General features: G+C 44.6%; 1 protein-coding gene across 1 annotated transcript in view; it reads right to left on the reverse strand.

Moving 5' to 3' along the window:
* LOC308330427 (syntaxin-binding protein 5-like) overlaps positions 1-18,076 on the reverse strand; it is a gene marked incomplete at its 5' end in the record, with an annotated part of 196,581 nt that overhangs the window by 19,082 nt on the left and 159,423 nt on the right. The window contains 3 exons of the mRNA XM_080785278.1: positions 2,888-3,088; positions 9,445-9,498; positions 14,242-14,403. Of these exons, the coding sequence (XP_080641404.1) occupies positions 2,888-3,088; positions 9,445-9,498; positions 14,242-14,403 (417 nt within the window). The remainder of the gene's footprint in view (positions 1-2,887; positions 3,089-9,444; positions 9,499-14,241; positions 14,404-18,076) is intronic.

The following is an 18,076-nucleotide window of genomic DNA, read 5'->3' on the forward strand; positions in this document are numbered from 1 at the left end:
CCTGCGTCATATGCGTCAATTTGGTTGGAAATGTAGCGCTACGCCCGATAGTGACTTTAGTAAATAAACAAATCTACTACTACTATAATGGAAAAAAGCACTCAGCTCTCGCATAAGAACATGTTATTTTTACCAGACTGATAACGGATGGTTTAGTTATCTGATACAGTAATAATATTAGCAACATCCTGCCCCTATACCCCCTGAGTAAAGCATAGCTCGCAGGCCCAACATCGTGCAATGATGTACTAGTACCGCATCGTGTGTCTCTGGCTTACATAATGTTGCTGTAGTTTGGCTATTTGTGTTACTTTTGTGTGACGCTGTAGTAAACGGCATGTAGTAAACGGCATGTAGTAAACGGCATGGCCAGTGTATGGAACTCTGACTCCCCCGTCAAACCAAACTCAGCTTCTTCTACGCAACGGTAGAGTCTGTTCTCCTATACGGCAGTGAGTGCTGGACCCTGAAGCCAACACTGCAGAAGTTTCTAGACGGGTGCAACACCAGAATGCTGCGTGCAGCACTCAACATCAGTAAGAACACACATGTTACCAACACAACTCTGTATGATGGAATGCCCAAAGAGTGAGCCAGAAAATAGCAGCCAGGTCATTCTCCTGGCTGCTATTTTAGCAAGACACTGCCAAAGACACCAAGAGCTACCAGCCAGCAAGCTGGCAGCGGTCGCGAGGACGGCCCACACTAACATGTGGATGTATAGAGCACCGAAGTCTGACGTCACTTTCAGTAGAGGGCGTCAGTCCCCAGGTTCATGTATTTGTATAGTTGCATTGAAAGCGCCATAGGAGGATTTTTAGATTGCTTCATATAAGAACTGTGTTTGGAAAATAAACATGTCACCCCGGCCGCTTCACTCATATGGATATGAAGAATCAACTGACTGAGAGAAAACGCTAATGTTACTGCTGCTGAATTAGTTAGATTTTCGCTAGAAGAAGACTGTATCATATATGAGTGACTGACTGTTGCAAACGATACAGAGACACCTCCCTAACAATAACGCAGAGACAGCTTGTTTATTTTTGGACCACAACGCTTATAGTAGACGATATTAAGATCAACCCATGTTATTCTCCATAGAGAAATTACTTCCGCGAACCAGGGGAATCGAAGGGATGAGCGAGTTACGTCAGGACTTCGGTGCTCTATTCAAGAACGACGCAGGAGCGCAAAGCAGCGACGAGCTGGCCAGATGTATGGAGAACCGGGATGACTGGAAGCAACGATGGAGGGCTCGTTTGAGGACGACCTAGAGAGAGTAGTATGATTAAGTAGGGCATTCAATTCAGAAACAATTATACAACGTTTACATACGAAGAGGAGAGGTTTCTGCCAGACGGAAACAACGTGATATAGGGTTGGATTTGCTGTAGGATGGGAGGGGGGGGGGGGCATCCATGCGTTTTAACGATGCTTCTGGACTGGTCACACAGAATTAAATGCATGGATTTACTTTGGGGAAATGTGACATACATACATACATACATACATGTAATACATACACGTCTGACAGAGAGTGTCAACTCAAGCGCTGGGTGGCTATATGGTGACATGTGTGGGATACCTACAGACTGTCGCAGCTCTGTCTCCTGTGGAGGGATTAGGCCTCGGCTGAAGTGACTGGTATGGATAGACTCTAATAATCCCACGGAGGCCTCCTGACTTAACCATAGGCAGACAACACACCCCGCCAACAAGAGACACAAGAGAGCTTTCTAGAAGCTTATAGCCGGCGTCCCCAGGGGGCCCCCGGGGGCTTTACAGACGCTAGATCAGCACAACATGAAATCAATAGAGGTGAAGGTGCAGCGGTCTGATCCCTTTGCGGAGGCTTGTAGCTAGGTCAAGATGTCTGTTTTAATGACGCAATGTGGGTGAATCTCTCTCTCTCTCTCATGGTTATTATTTCTGTCGCCCGACTAGTCTCTCTCATTTAGTTTAGGCTTTTTTTACACCCTTTCCCCCCAAACTTAGTTCAGCCAATTTATTTCTCCTAAATGCTGAAATGCTGTTGAACCCTTCTGGCCACACCGTTGTTTCAGCGGGGCTGCGGTGCGCCCACAGGAACCACTGTGTCTGAGTCACTGCTCCACAGATTGTTAAGAGCCATTCGGTTAGGCTTTTTCTTTTTTTTGTCCCCTTACAATACACATTTCCCTGCTGTGACATATCACCTGTTGCTGTAACATATCACCTCTTGCTGTGACATATCACCTGTTGCTGTATATCTGAGTCACAACAACCATGAAACCTTGGCTCCCTATTCTGATACATAACATTGTGCACACACACATGCACGCACACACACATACACACACACACACACACACACACACAAGTCCAAACGCCATCCCCGCCGTTATGGCCTTTTGACACCTATTTTAACATAAATGTATTCACAACTGTGTTCTCTACGCGCTCATAACGCTCCATTCCGGTGCGAGTGCCAATTCTACTGTCTTATGTTGTCTATGGGAGCGCCATTCTTTTTGTTGTAATATCTCGTATTCCTCTTTTTGGACCCAAACCAGCTTGATTTGATCCCTGGTTACAAAATTTATGTTTTGGGTGAATTAAATAACATTCACGGGACCCGTGCTACATACACACTGTCACTGTCCTATAGTGGCTTTCAAACTAAAAGTGTATCCAAATATATATAAAATGCGGTCCTGTAGCACACAATTCAGACACCAGATGGGGGTGTTGGCGGTAAATGTAAAACACAACTCACCGATCAACAGTCCCACGGTGAAGGGGGGGTCAGCATGCACTTAGGAGGGGGGTGGGTGCGTTCGGGTTAAGGGTGAGAGAGGTGTGGGTTAGGGTTGGTTGGGGACGGGACGGGACGGCAAGCACACACCTTCTGTGTGGGACACAGGCAAAGAGATCTCCATGCAAGCGGCGGACTGGGCCTTGCGGAAGGGAGGCCGGCCGCCGGGCCCTCTGCGGGGGGTGAGCCTGGGGCCCTCGGGAGCCGCGGCGACGCGAGGGGACGCCTTCCCCACTGCCGCCGCCGGGCAGGGCTGGGAGGTGGGGCTAGTGCAATGTCCATTCACATGATCTGTAACAACGGCATACAGGCATTAGCAATAAGGAGAAGAAAATAAGAAGATTTGTTCGGGATGCAACGGAGCTGAAATATTAACGTGATTGTTATACGTCAGGAGGGAAAGTGTTGCTGTTAGAAAGATGACACCCACGTGGTGGGTGCCCGAGATGGGAGAGGAGATAAAGGAGCACTTCACCCCATGTTTAACCCTCCTCGCATTTGGTGGGAAACCCAATTATACAGTATGAAGATATGGTTGCAAATAGGTGAACTGCTCCTTTACGGGCATGAGGGGATTTAGAGAGAGGATGGAGAATGAGAGAGAAGTTCCATTCTGGCCATGATGCAATAATAGTCAGACAATCGGCGAAGATAGCCGACATACAACTCACAATATGCGAGTCGGCTATGTGGTGTAGACCAGTGCTGATTTTCGCCGAAAAACTAAGCTTTGATGACTAAATATACTGACAATTTTGTCAACAAATAGAAAAACTAGATGTTAGGAAGGGACTAGTGGACTAGTGTATAAGTCATTTTACACTTGGTTGCATGCTGAAAATAGCCAATCTACAAGCTCACAACGCGTGTGAGCTCGTAGATCGGCTATTTTCAGCAAGTGTAAAAATAGTCATCACGACGGCATCAAGGCCCGCCAAAATAAAATATTAGAGTCGACTAAAACTAAACCAACACTAACACATTCCAGGTGACTAAAATGTGACTAAAACTAAGTGAAAACAATTCAAGAAACTAAACTAACAAAGTAAAATATAAATTTGCTACCAAAAACAACACTCGTGCAGTTTAGACCCCTGGGGGTGTAGTGTAGACCCCTGGGGGTGTAGTGAGAGACCCCTGGGGGACCCCAAGTACAGAGTAGGGTATACAAGGGTGCTTAAGAGGTTAACGGGACAAGCAATCAGTGGATGCAACGCGTCATTCCGAAAAGCAAAGCAAAAGGAAAACATGTAAGACATTTTCATTCAGTCGGATCACAGGCACAGGCGTGGGTTTTTTTTTCTCCATCTCCACTTTGTAGAAAACGCGGTTCACAAACCCACGACATGTATACAATCTAATTGGATCAATTTGAATAAGACTGACTGACTTCAGGGAAAATGACCATGCACAAAGAAAATCCTCTGCTCTCAGTGATCACTAGTTTGGCCACACTGCACATTCAATCAATCTAGGGGTGTGGCTAAGAATCTGGGGGTTGGACTAGGGGTGAAGAGTTACTCAGAGGTACCCGGAGAAACCGAGAGGGCCCAATTTGCCCTGGAGGAACAAACGAAACATACCCCACTGTATGCTGAAATCATGACGGGCGTTGTTACAAACAGAATGTTGCCTGTCGACTGCTCTTAACGCAGTTTAGTCTGCCAGAGCAAAGCTACAGCGCAGTACGTGCTGCCAAGGAGATTTCAAATTAAGCGCCTTGTGTTGACTGGGCTTGATGCCTCACTGTTCATTTTCCGGCTTGACAGTTGGGTAAACCATTACAGTAAATGGACTGACATGAACCCAAACTGACGTTTAACCCACACACATAGGAGCACAAAACAAACACGACGATTTGCTCTGACGGGACACGGTGATGAAAGCGCCTCAATATCTTTGTTCATAGAGACCCATTAGCATCATGTTATATAACCGTTGCTGCCAGGCAGAAACTTTTTATCTCTATACCCAAACAAATGCTCTTCTTTGTCCATATCTACAAAGTGTCAAACAGCCTATACAAGCTGTTTTGCGCTTGTAGATTGATTTTTTTTCTGTGTGTCTCTGTGGGTTTTATAAATATTGAATTAACAGATTGTGACTAAATCATCTTTTTTTATTTTTGTAGATACAATAAGGTTTCCGGCTGACAGTGATTTGGTGGTTGCATCCCCCGCTACATGTGTTCTCTCTAAACTTGGCAACCGTTTGGCAAAAAAAGTGCAGGGCAAAATGTAGGACAGTGTGCTCCAATGCAGGCTGGAGCCCAAGATCTACGCTTGGGAGCCTGTTGTTGATACACAGATGACTCAAAGTCTCAAAGTGAAGATGGAGAAGAAAAAAAAAAATGTCAAGGGTGGAGCCCAGTCTGCCCCGTGCTACGCTACGCCAGCCCAGTGTCACAGCGGGCTGTCACAGCCGGTGGCGAATCAGGGCTCTATACGACCGCCGAGTGTGAGACAGGATTCACACCTCGGTGGGTCTTTGCCTAATAAAGGCACAGTGGTGGAAGAAGTACTCAGTAAAACAAAAGTAAGCAATACATACAACAGTTTAGAAACACTGGTAAAGGTATTCAAAATAGGTACAAAAGCATTGCATCGAAATATACTTCGCTCACATAATGAGCTAAAGTATTGAGAATGTTTTAGAAATAGTATATACTGCAAGTGAGTGTGTACCGTATTGCCTATTTTCAAATACCTGAATTATAAAATAGGTCTTGAATGGCGAATGTTTCATACTAATAATAATTCAAATCTGTAAAAAGTACATTTGCATGCCTCTGCGATGTAGAGGAGTAGAAGCACAAACTATCAATAAAAGGGAAATATTCAAGTAAAGTAAAAGTATCAGATTTTTTTTTACTTAAGTACAGTATTTGACTAAAGATTTACTTAGTTACTTTCCACCACTGCTAAGGCACTGTTAATCATGGATTTCACCCAGCTGTGTGGTGAGTTGTGCCCCACAACGGTCTGCAGGAAACTGGCACACATCGAGACGAGGATAAAATAAATGCCTAGGCTATAGAGCGTCGCAGTCCCGCCCCCTCGAGAGACCCGGAAAATAAATCCCTGTTCATTTTCCTCATAGACTTTTCAAAAATAATTTATTTAAAGACGTTTACACCACGGACAAAGCCAACTCTTGTCGTGACAAATCATGACAATAAACACAATGTTTTGGGCCGAACAAAGAAAAAAAACGGACGGTTACAACACTTTTTTTGTTGTTTTTCTTCTTTGTAATTATTTGTTTGGTCCAAAATATTCTGTTTGTTGTCATGATTTGTCACGACAAGAGTTGGGTTCGTACAGCGCTTAAAAGGTCTTTAAATAAATATGTTTTGAAATGCCTATAGGAAAAATGCATTGGGAATTATTTCCTGGGCCTGGCGTCGTCATGAAAGAGGGCGGGACTGCGACGCTCTATTGTATACAGTACACACCCACACGTATACCAAAGCACATACACAGCAGTGTTACACACCCACACTTACATACCAAAACACATACACACCCACACTTACATACCAAAACACATACACACCCACACGTATACCAAAACACATACACAGTTACACACCCACACTTCCATACCAAAACACATACACACCCACACTTACATACCAAAACACATACACACCCACACTTACATACAAAAAACACGCGTACGCCAATGGTACAGATAAACATCGGCGGAAAAAGGCAATTAATTTTTTCCCCCTGAGTGTAGAGTATGTTTTGAATTGTTTACAAGGGGAGCTCAAACCTAATTTTTCCGCAGCGTGATGAGGCAGCATTTATTTTCTTTAATGTGCGCTTATTTTTGCACTAAATTTACATTCAAGTGTGGCGTTTTTTTTATCTGCTTGCTGAGAAGCTGAAAGGTTTTCAACTTGGGCGTTTTGATGCAGCCCCATTGAACAGAAAAAAGATCACAGATATCACCAAATGAAACCTCGTCAAAACACACCTGTCAAAATAAAGGAAAAGGCATTACACGGAATAGAACACAAAGAAAGGAGATCTGGCACATTTCCGTCAGAGGGTAATGTGTCAAGAAGAGTGAAGACAGCTGTGATTTGGATGAGGGAAAGAGTTAGGGAGAGAGAGGGAGAGAGAGAGAGAATGAATTAGTGAGTGAGTGAGCGTGCGTGCGTGTGTGTGGGGGGGGGGGGGCATTTTGTATGGGTCGTGGGTAAATATCCCCTTTTTTAGTTTCCGAAAATATATAAATTAATAACGTTCTGCAAACAAAAGTACAAGAACAAGAAATAGTGAAAATGTTTAAGAAATATGAATAGCAGATCTGATAGAAGTGATTATTCATGGTATTCCAGATTGGGTCCCAGGGGGACGCCAAATGGAGAGATGTATCTTTTGGGTCTGGAGATGAAAACGTTTGGCTGATGATTTTTCGCCTTCGACTTTTCGCCTTTATTTTATATTTTTGAGTGGTTCAACCACTCCAAGGAACAGCAATGTCCGTCCTAACCTATGTGACTATGTTTAGAGTACCAGTAGGAGCAAAAGTGGCGCTGTTGTGCCAGAAACAGAGATAGAGAGAGATTTTGTTGCACTGTTGCCTGCAGATTACAGAGAGAGAGAGAGAGAGAGAGGCAGGGGGAGAGGGGAGTTGCACCACTCAGTTCACACAGGTGTGATTTTTTATAGAGGGACAGACAGTAGGCTGACAGGACATGGGGGAGAGATGGGGGAGTGACATGCAGTAAAGGCCGTCGGGATCGGGAGTCGAGCCCACGGCACACTGCCAGACTGGATTACCGGCCAAGGTGCCTGGACCGCTGAGCCACGGCCCAGGCCGAGAGAGAGATGATTGAAGAGGCAAGAGGCTGCTGTGAGGAAGGGAATGATCCAATCACTGTGCAGCGTCAATGGACAACACCAGGACAATGATCCAATCACTGTGCAGCGTCAATGGACAACACCAGGACAATGATCCAATCGCTGCGCAACGTTAATGGACAACACACCAAGACAATGATCCAATCCCTGTGCAGCGTCAATGGACAACACCATGTAGGAAACACACCATGGATACTGTAGTGGCTTTTGGTCAGTGGTTGTCAAACCTTTTAATGTCAAGGACCCCCTTAACTCTTGAGAGGGTACGAACGGAACCATTTGGTTCCATGCGTACACTCCCTTACAGACCTGTAAGGGTCTGTAACTACTTTGTATCCATTGTACGTTTCCTAACAGGAACGGGCTCAAATGGAAGGAAGCTAGAAGACAAAACAGTGATGGTCCGATCGTGACAGAGTTCAGAGATGTACTGTAGCTCAGGTCTAGATATGGATACCACGAATCACCTTTAGAAACACTTGCAAAATGTACGAGGAACAGAAACCGGAAGGACTCCAAATCAAATGAAAAACACGTGGTCGAACAAGGACTCGGCAGACCGGTGATCTCGTCCGGTCAGATTAGGAGAGGGGAGAGTATAAAAAGCTAGATTCATGCTTTGCGGTACGACAGCATCGCACAACCAAACATAGCCGACCTACAAGCTCACAAAACTAAGGATGCCAGTTGTTCTCAGCCTTTTTTCTGCACAGAGTACCGCTATCTTAGCAGCAGCTGCACAGCCCACCCATCTGACCACCAGGTGGTAGCATAAGCAAGCCTTGCCGAGCCATGTGGCCCATGGGGTGTATGAGGCAGCTTAAATTATTTGAGTGCCATCTACGCTTATAAACGTAGCTAGGCTAATGGGAACTATTTATGCCAGCTATGCATATAAGTGTAGAAAACCGTTTACTCCATATATGAAAGCGCCTGCGTCTGTTTTAGCATTGCTCCGGCTAGTATTGACCTCCTCATTCCCCACCAGCGATGCGTTTTTTAAATCCAGCTCCGTTGAGCCTCCATTTTACCCGATTTTCAAAGCGATGTATCTCCAAAGGTTCGAGAGCTGTCCATGGTGCGCCGCCGCGCACCATGGACGATTGTAAATCATTTGTGATTTTGTATTGCATCGCTGAAAAAATGTAGCTGGTTGTACTGCTAGCTAAAGGCTGTGAGCTAATGCGAGTTGTGCTGACTCCAGGAAGGAGTTCTCCACCCTATCAATTAGTAACGCTCGTCGCCCAGGACGGAGATTGATCAAAAGGACAGAGATTATTGATATAAAAACCGATCGCATCGCTCCACAGGCTGGAAGCGTCTGTTGCGCCCCTAGACAGTGGAACGACCTCCCCTCCAATGTCACACTGTGGAACGACCTCCCCTCCCATGTCAAACAGACCCCCACCATCCAGACTTAAGACTCACATATACACCTTTTATTTGGCTTTGTTTTTTTTCTGTTTTAGCTTTACAGTGTATTTAGCTTTTAACTTTCTGTACGGCACTTTCATTGTAAACCCAGAGTTGTGAAATATGCTATATAAATAAAGTGGATTAGATTGTACTGTAGGTCGGCTATTTCCAGTGCGAGACACCATCGTATTGACAAAACATAAATTAGACTTTAGGAAACTGGAGGGGCGTGTGGAAACATAAATAAGGCAAGCCAGAAGAAATGAAACATAAAATGTCAAAGGGAGGAAATTCAAATGAATCAAATGAACAGAAAGGTGGAAATAATAAAACTTGCTGGCTTTTGGCCTACCGTACCAAGATCGGTCTTAAGATCGGTTGGCAAACTTAGCTTTCTGCCCGGCCCTTTTACTGAAACAAAAGAAATAGGAAACAAAAAGGTACCAGTTAATCCACTCAAATGAAAAAAACTAAAAAAACTAAAAAAAAAATAGAATAACTAACCAATAAAGTATATGCTCAATGAAGTAATAAAACAACAACAAAACTAAACCAAGGTTAAATAACTCAGGAACAAAAACATGCAGACTGGGACATTGTTGCACTTGTCAGGCAGCATTATGCAAGTCAAGTTTCAAAAGGCATGCTCGTTTGTTATACCAGGCCAGCATTCCGTCACACAATCATTTTGTTTTTATTTATTCATGTGACATTTTTTTTGTCTCTTTATTCAGATCTGGAAACACCTTTGTCAGGATTAGTTCTGTGCTCGAGTAGAGACTCAATAAGCCTGCTTTATGCTTTGGTGACAACATGTGAACGAGCACGTGTCATCGCCTGTTTTCGCCTGCAAAGACTGTTGACCGTATTTGTCGCAAAAGCCGTCAAGCTTGGCTGTTAGATTTCTTAAATTTAGATCCCCAGCCTGGGAGGCCTGCCATGGAAACACACATTAAAAACAGGGGTCAATGCCAAGGTCAGTACCAGTGTTGATTTTGTTGACTAAAACCATGACAAAAATGTTCGTCGAATACCTTTTTTCACTGACAAAAACTAAGCTATGATGACTAAAACTAAGACTAAATATATTGACAATTTCGTCAACAAAAAAAACTAGACTAACATGTTAGGAAGTGACTAGTGGACAAGAGATCCAGTATAAGTAAAAGACACAAGCAATTTTACACTTTGCATGCTGTGTAAAATCTGTGAAAAAGATACATTTTTGCTGACTAAATCAACTGTAGATTTAGTTGACTAAAATCTTATATGTCGTCGACTAAAACTAGACTAACACTAAAACATTCAAGGTGACTAAAATTGAATGGAAACTATTACAAAAGACAAACTAAATTTGCTGTCAAAATCAACACTGGTCAGTTGACGGCATGATCGGCATCACAATTAAACACTGGAAGAAACAAAATAGTCGGGACACATTTTGCAAGCATTTTGCAGTCGGTGGCACTGCAAAGGTACAGGTTGACAAAGATGGTTGTTCACGTTCCCCTTTGTGTTCAAAGGAGAGGGTTTACCATCGTCTCTTTGTTGGATGAGGAACCTGTCATTATGGAAGACACAGGACAATGTTTTACACTGTTTCTCTCTCTCTCTGACGACCACCAATATAGTAGTACAGTATAGTACTTTCAACTTACAACTTACATAGATGTATACAGTATACATACATACGTTACCTGTTACCCAACCGATATTGAAACATATCATAATTACGTCACCATTGACAGCCAGTTATAACCCAACTTTAGTATTTAATTTCAATGTTTTACAGAGAGGCTGATATTTGAACGTTCGTAGCGGTCGGCAGTACTTGCGAAAGTAGGCACTCGACAGAGTGCAGTTCACTGGTTTAAAATTGATGAAATCCAGACAGACTTAAAGGGACACTTCACCCTTTTAGCAAAAAGATATATGTTAATGACGTTTAGAAGCTTTAGATCACTTTCCTGGGGGTATTTATGTGTGTAATGTGTGGTTTTAGATATTTTAGATTGTAGCAGTGAGCCTGTTGTCTCTGATGTCATGGACACTGGTCTCACTACCTTCCTGGACTACAATTCCCATAATTCTTTGGTGCACTGCTCCTCCTTGTGGAAAGGGGGAGAGCTGTCTTACTGAGACAACATGTAGTCCAGGAAGGAAGTGAGCCCAGTGTCCATGACATCAGAGACAACAGGCTCACTGCTACAATATAAAATATCTAAAACCACATATTACACACATAAAGACCCCCAGGAAAGTGTTCTAAAGCTCCTAAACGTCATTAACATATATTTTTTTGCAAAAAGGGTGAAGTGTCCCTTTAAGCGTTTCAGGCTGGTGTCCCATCCATCCATCTTCCCCGTAGTCGGGTCGTGGGGGCAACAGCTCCACCAGAGAGCTCCAGACTTCCCTCTCGTGAGCAACATTAGTAACTTACTCCTGGGGGATCCCGAGGCGTTCCAAGGCCAGTGAGTCGATGTGTTTCCTCCAACTGCGCCTTGGTCTGCCCCGGGGGCTCCTCCCAGTGGGACGTGCCTCGAGGACCTCCCTATACTAGGGTATATACTATGCCCGAGAGGCACCCTAACCACCTATAAGCTGGCTCCTTTCTAGGCGAAGAAGCAGCGACTCTACTCCGAGTCTCTCTCGTGTGGCTGAACCTCTCACCCTATTTCTAAGGGAAATGCCAGCCACCCAAAGCAGAAAGGCTGGCATACCTATTTTGGACATTTTTTTCAAATGTAGTGAAAATAGCCACACGCTTCGCTCGTCCATTATCAAAAGCTAATGTGAAGAGCCTTTCCACTTGATCGGTTTAAATACATTTACACAACTGAATAAACGTTGTTTTTTTGGCGGGGAAAAGGTTATTATAGTCAACCATAAACAAAATAATGAAAAAAACATTTTAGTTAACTGAATAAATAAAAACAAATAGACATAACTAACTGAAAGCATGAAGCAAAAGTCCTTAGTGTTAGTCGTTGTCAAAAACAGTAGCAAAAATAGCAGATCTACAATCCAGGCAACTAACCATGACACAGTCAACACGATTGCGGCCCGGGGGGGCCTGCGGTGACCAGCCTGCGTGGGGCGGGGGGCCTACTGAAGTCTCGCTACGCCACTGCTACAATCTCACAATGCTTGTAGATCTGCTAGAGCTGCTAAAACTATAATATCCGCGTGTGGTCAAAACAAAAACTCAAATAATAAGTGCAAGGTGAGCTGAAGCACTATTGCGCCTTGGTTACTACTAATGGCAGCACCGTGTGGTTAGAGAAGGAACAGCCTTGGTTACTACTGTCACAGCATGGCAGCACCGTGTGGTTAGAGAAGGAACAGCCTTGGTTACTACTGTCACAGCATGGCAGCACCGTGTGGTTAGAGAAGGAACAGCCTTGGTTACTACTGTCACAGCATGGCAGCACTGTGTGGTTAGAGAAGGAACAGCCTTTGTTACTACTGTCACAGCATGGCAGCACCGTGTGGTTAGAGAAGGAACAGCCTTGGTTACTACTGTCACAGCATGGCAGCACCGTGTGGTTAGAGAAGGAACAGCCTTGGTTACTACTGTCACAGCATGGCAGCACCGTCCGTGTGGTTAGAGAAGGAACAGCGATGGCAGACAATGAGAACATGAGTCAGTCGAAGGGGCACTTCACCCATCATTATTTATCCTCGTTATTATAATTAGGACCCCCATAGGACGGCACACAGTTGTGGGGGGTGGTTTCTGAGTCTTGTGAGTAGACAGACGGCATCTTATAATGACCGTTTAAACTGAGGAAGAACAATTATATGAAGATATGGTTTAAAATGGGTAAAGTGCTCCTCCAATGCGCACACGGTGAATGTGTTCAGGAGTAACAGAGAGGAGGGGGGCCACCAGCACTGGACCCGGGGGGCCACCAGCACTGGACCCGGGAGACCACCAGCACTGTCCCCGGCCGGCCGTCCATCCAGCTGGTGATAGCCAGGGAGCCACAGGCCCAAAATTGGACAGGACCTGCGATGTCATGTCGTACTTTTTATTTGTGTTTTTTCTATTCATATGGTCATTAAGGTCTACAGAATGAGAGGCCTGCTCTGCTGGAAACATCGCGAAAAAAAGTTTTGTATACGACACCATAGACAACCAATATAAGGCAACATTTCCCAAATTCCATCGTGCTTTAAGTAGCATGTGACAAATGTCAAACTAGGTGGTTGTAATGCTTCTGAATCCATTCCAAGCATTTGTTTTGCACGGAAAACAGTCGTTGGCCTAAAAACGGCCATAGCCGTCATCACAAATGTGATGAGGTCAGCACATTTGGCCACATTTTGGCAAGTGGCTATGGCCGAATTTAGGCCAAAGAGTGTTTTTCGTGCAAAACAAATGCTTGGAATGGATTCAGAATCATGAAAACGAGTTTGACATGTCACAATTGTCACATGCTACTTAAAGCATGATGAAATTTGGGAAATGTTGCCTTATTTTGGTTGTCTATATGCAATATAAATGCCTTATATTGGTTGTCTATGGTGTGGTATACAAAAATAATTTTTCGCGATGTTTCCGGCAGAGCAGACCTCTCATTCTTTGGACCTTAATGACCAACTGAATAGAAAAATTAAACACAAATAAAAAGTACGGCATGACCATCACAGGTTAATCCTTTTGGGCCTGTGGCTCCCCGGCTATGAAGGATGTGCAGTATAACGTCCAGCACACAATGACAACATCTAGTGGTCAGCACAGCTCACAGGATGGAAAAGGCCACGAACTGTACGGAACGGACCAGGGTTTGGCACAACAAACATCACGGGAGCCGCCCGCCTCTGGGCAGCCGCAGGTGGGGTGGGTTGGGGAGCAGGGACGTGCAGAGAGTGTTAGAGGGGCAGGGGCTTGAAATCCTGTTAAGAGGGCACTTTTGGACAAACATAGCGTAAATGTTGACTAGTCTACATGAAGCTGCGACAAGACGAGGCCTACTAGAAACACAGTCTAATTGCATGCACCGTCCAACATCAAAGCACCTGGTTGGTCCACCAAAACACTCTGCCCTGCCCCTCCCCCCTCCCCCCCAATCCCAAACAATGAATGGCACCCCAAGCAGAATGACGGAGCGAGGGACAACAGCATCCGCTGGACAACATGGCTCCTCTTACCATTGTCCAGCAGGTAAAAGACTGGACTGCAGTGGCTGTGGCCTCTCTGACCGGCCCCGTGGCCCTCGGGCACGGCGCGGGGGTCATTGTGTAGGGAGGTTGGGTAATGAACTGGAATAGAGGAGCCCACAGAGCACACACACACACACACACAGACACACACTTTTCAGGACAAAAGAGGGGGGTGAGAGCAGTGTTTGATATGAGACGGAAAATGTTCGTCGACTACCTTTTTCCACTGACTAAAACTAAATGGAAACTAAATGGAAACTAAGCTATGATGGCTAAAACTATAAGACAAAATATATTATTGACAATTTCGTCAACAAATAAAAACTAGACAAAAATGTTGTATGCTGAAAATAGCCGATCTACAAGACGCATTGTGAGCTTGTAGAACGGCTATTTTCAGCAAGTGTAAAATCAGCCATTACAAAGACGGCATCAAGGCCCGCCAAAATACATTTTAGTCGACTAAATCAACTGTAGATTTAGTCAACTAAAATCTTATGATCAAAGCGCCTTCTTGATCTGACAATCTCATAGTTAACCATCTCGGCACAGGCTCAAATTCAACCCCAATGCTGGCTGTTCAGTTCCCCATCGCCCTGTCCCTGTCTGCTGAGAAGCTGCTGTCTAAATATATCACGCTAGGTCAGCTAGCCAGCGCCACTATGCCACAATGGCAGCTCATTAGCCCGTACGTCTCACCAACAAACCTGGTCAAACAAGGCTACCGGTATGTCCACCCACTATAGACGTCAAGCTGTCCTTCCACAGACGTCTGTGTGTGTAAGCCGAAAACACACACAACATAACGCACCCTGTCAAAGCAAAGGGAAATATGAGACAGAGGAGAGCGACACCTTAACAAGAGAGGACGGTGGAGCATGCAGCGACTCCAAAAAGGTGTCATATTGAAGGGGCTTAATGACAATAGGAGGACGTCTGTCACAGTGGAGGAGGCAGAGAGAGAGAGAGAGAAAAGGCTCGTCTCGATGATGTCAGGGTTTCTTTAAAAAGCTGTGGAGTTAGCGGGGCAGGCAGGTGTATGACAGCCAGACATAACTGTAATGGCCTCAGAGGGGTGGTAGAAAACAGAGGATTACGAAACCGCAAGTTGCTGCTATCGACCAGAAGAGCTTTGTAAAGCTACTTGAACGGTAAGGTCGTTTACAACACACAAAGGACCAAACAACTCTGTGCTCCGCCTTGCTACTCTCTTCTTGTTCTGCACCAGGCAGGATGATACATTGTTTAAACTGTAATTTCCATCACAGTTATACCCTACAATTCACATGCCAAGCGGCTAATCTTACTCCGCAAAAACTGTCTCCACTGATAACACTAATTGGCGAACTTTTGTCTTCCTCTCTGATAGGCAACCGGTTAATGAAAATGGACATGACTCGATAGAAAAGGTGTCCCGCCTGTGTCCGTCTCATTCAAGCCTTGTCTCTCCATCTCAGACGTCCTTCTCTTTCCCTATCTATCGGACTAATTGGCAATATGACAGGCCAGTAATGGAATGTCATGACCGTGCCCTGGGTCACTCTGCCACGGCATGCTTCCTTCACTGATAATAGACGCTGTTCATCGAGGAGAACAAAACAAGACCTTTCACTGCAGTCTCCTTCAGACTCTTGATACTTTAATATTCCTAATTCAAGTTTAAAGCCTACCTAAAATCGCCACAAACATTCAATTTGTTCCCCGGCTAGCCTAGCCTTCCTGACCAATTTATTTTTTTAAATTTCATAATTTTTATCCCACGATTTTGTAACCCATTTTTCACCCCTGTGTCAAATAGGGCCAGGGGGAGGCAGTTTAGAGACCAGGATTACTGCATGTTTTTTGTGAGGGTACCTACCCTAGGGGACACGGAGAGAACATGCAAACACACAGAAAATCCCTTTCGCCACCCCGCCTCGGGCACTGATGACGCGGAGGAGAGGAAACGCTGCCAGCGCCCACAGCGTCCCGAGTGGGAATCGAACCCAGGACCTTCTAGCTGTGAGGCGACAGCACTACCCACTGTGCCACTGTGCCCCTTACAACAACTCATCTTAAAGTCCGGACGGGATGGCATTTTAGGAGACATGATATTTCACTGGGACAGGCTGGACAGCCAGTGTGTAAAGCTCTGTCTCAGGGTAACCATAACCTTTCATATTTCTCACGAGACATGAACCAGTCAAGCCTTTGACATTCTGCTGAGCTGACGGCCCAGGCCCCCTACTGTACTACGAACAGACAGACACACACAACCATACTGAGAAAACCCAAGACATTACGGAGCCCAAGATCATTTACATGACAGAATATGTCTCCTCTAAAATATCACGCCTGTCATAATGTTATGACAAAATTTGTCAGCACACGGGGCTAGGAACACCTATAGCTACATGTTTAAGCATTTATTTCATATTTAGGCTACATGTAGATTTCAGCTCTGACATTTATTTCAGACATGCTCTAGTAGGCTATGTGAAGAGTCTGCCTGTGCTATTAATTCATTTTGGATATTAAAAAATAAATAAAACTCCTCTCCTGAACAGTTAGTCTCTGTATCAAAAATAATTATAATGTACAGTAGCTCTGGGTTGGCTATGTATCATTAGATACACTGTATTGCTATCTCGTTAAGCTACCTCCACATTGCGGACGGTCGGCTGTCGGCCAGTTTGAAAGAGTCGCGAGCGTGTCGGCAGGAGACTCCCGGCGAGAAGCTCCCGTCGCTTGCCGTCCATATCGCCTTATCGACGTGTCGGAACCCGTTGATGAAGAACCGAACATGTCCGGTCGGTTGCCGATGTCGGGAGAGACGCTATCCATGTTGTAGTGATGAGGGGGGTACATTACTCCACTGTAGAGTGGACTTCTAGTCTGCTCGTCATGTTTCAGGGCTGACTACTGGTGTAGTGTGTTAACTAGATACCATATTCTCGATTCATATCAACTCTCAATTAATATTATGTAATACCAATCAATCAACTTCAAAGCAAGACTAGCTAAATTAATGCTATCTTTGTTTGTTTTGGTGTGAAGCGCCGTGTTGCCAGATTATGTGAGTGAAACAAGCGACCAGGTCTATGAAAACAAATCCAAAAGAAGCAACCAGTTTCACTACTTGAGCCCATTACATCAGCTATTTTGAATGAATCGTGAAAGCAAGCCCAAACAAGCAACTACACTTCAGAAATAAGCTTAAACTATAAAGCAATGGGCAACTATGAATATTAAGCTATGTTACAGGACAACTAGCAAACCAGCACTTTCTGCAATTTGCATGGTGGAAAATAATCTTTCGTCGACAGACTGTCTTTGTGCAGATAAAAAAATGCTAGTCTGTTGCAATATGATAGTTTTAAGTAGTCTTTGACTAGTCTGGACAAGTTTCCTCAGTCTGGGGTCACCTTTAGAAATACAGTAGCTCAGGCAGATGCCTGTTTGTACACAAAAAGAAAAATCAAACAATGCCCCTCATCTTGCCATTTTCTCTAAATGACATGCAACATTCCTGACATTATAAGTGCTCCTCTAGCACATTTTCCAGAGTGGAATCTATTTCATGCCCCTGGTTGTCTCTGTTGGTTTGACAAGGATAAAACAAAGGGAGACACAAACCACCTAGAAATTAGACATCAAATGGTGTATCCTTCCTGTACATCTGAAGCTGTGGGCTGATATGTCTGATGTGTGTACAATGCCTGGTTATTGCACAGAGCAATATCAGAGCATTATGTTCCTTGTGAGTCACGAGGACCCTTGTCTCGCAGGTCTCTCATCTCTGCCCGTGGTTTGAGATGTGCTGTGCGCTCGTAGATCAGCCATA

The sequence above is a fragment of the Protomyctophum bolini genome, assembly GCF_963924005.1.
Source record: "Protomyctophum bolini genome assembly, chromosome: 16".
NCBI classification, from domain to species: Eukaryota; Metazoa; Chordata; class Actinopteri; order Myctophiformes; family Myctophidae; genus Protomyctophum; species Protomyctophum bolini.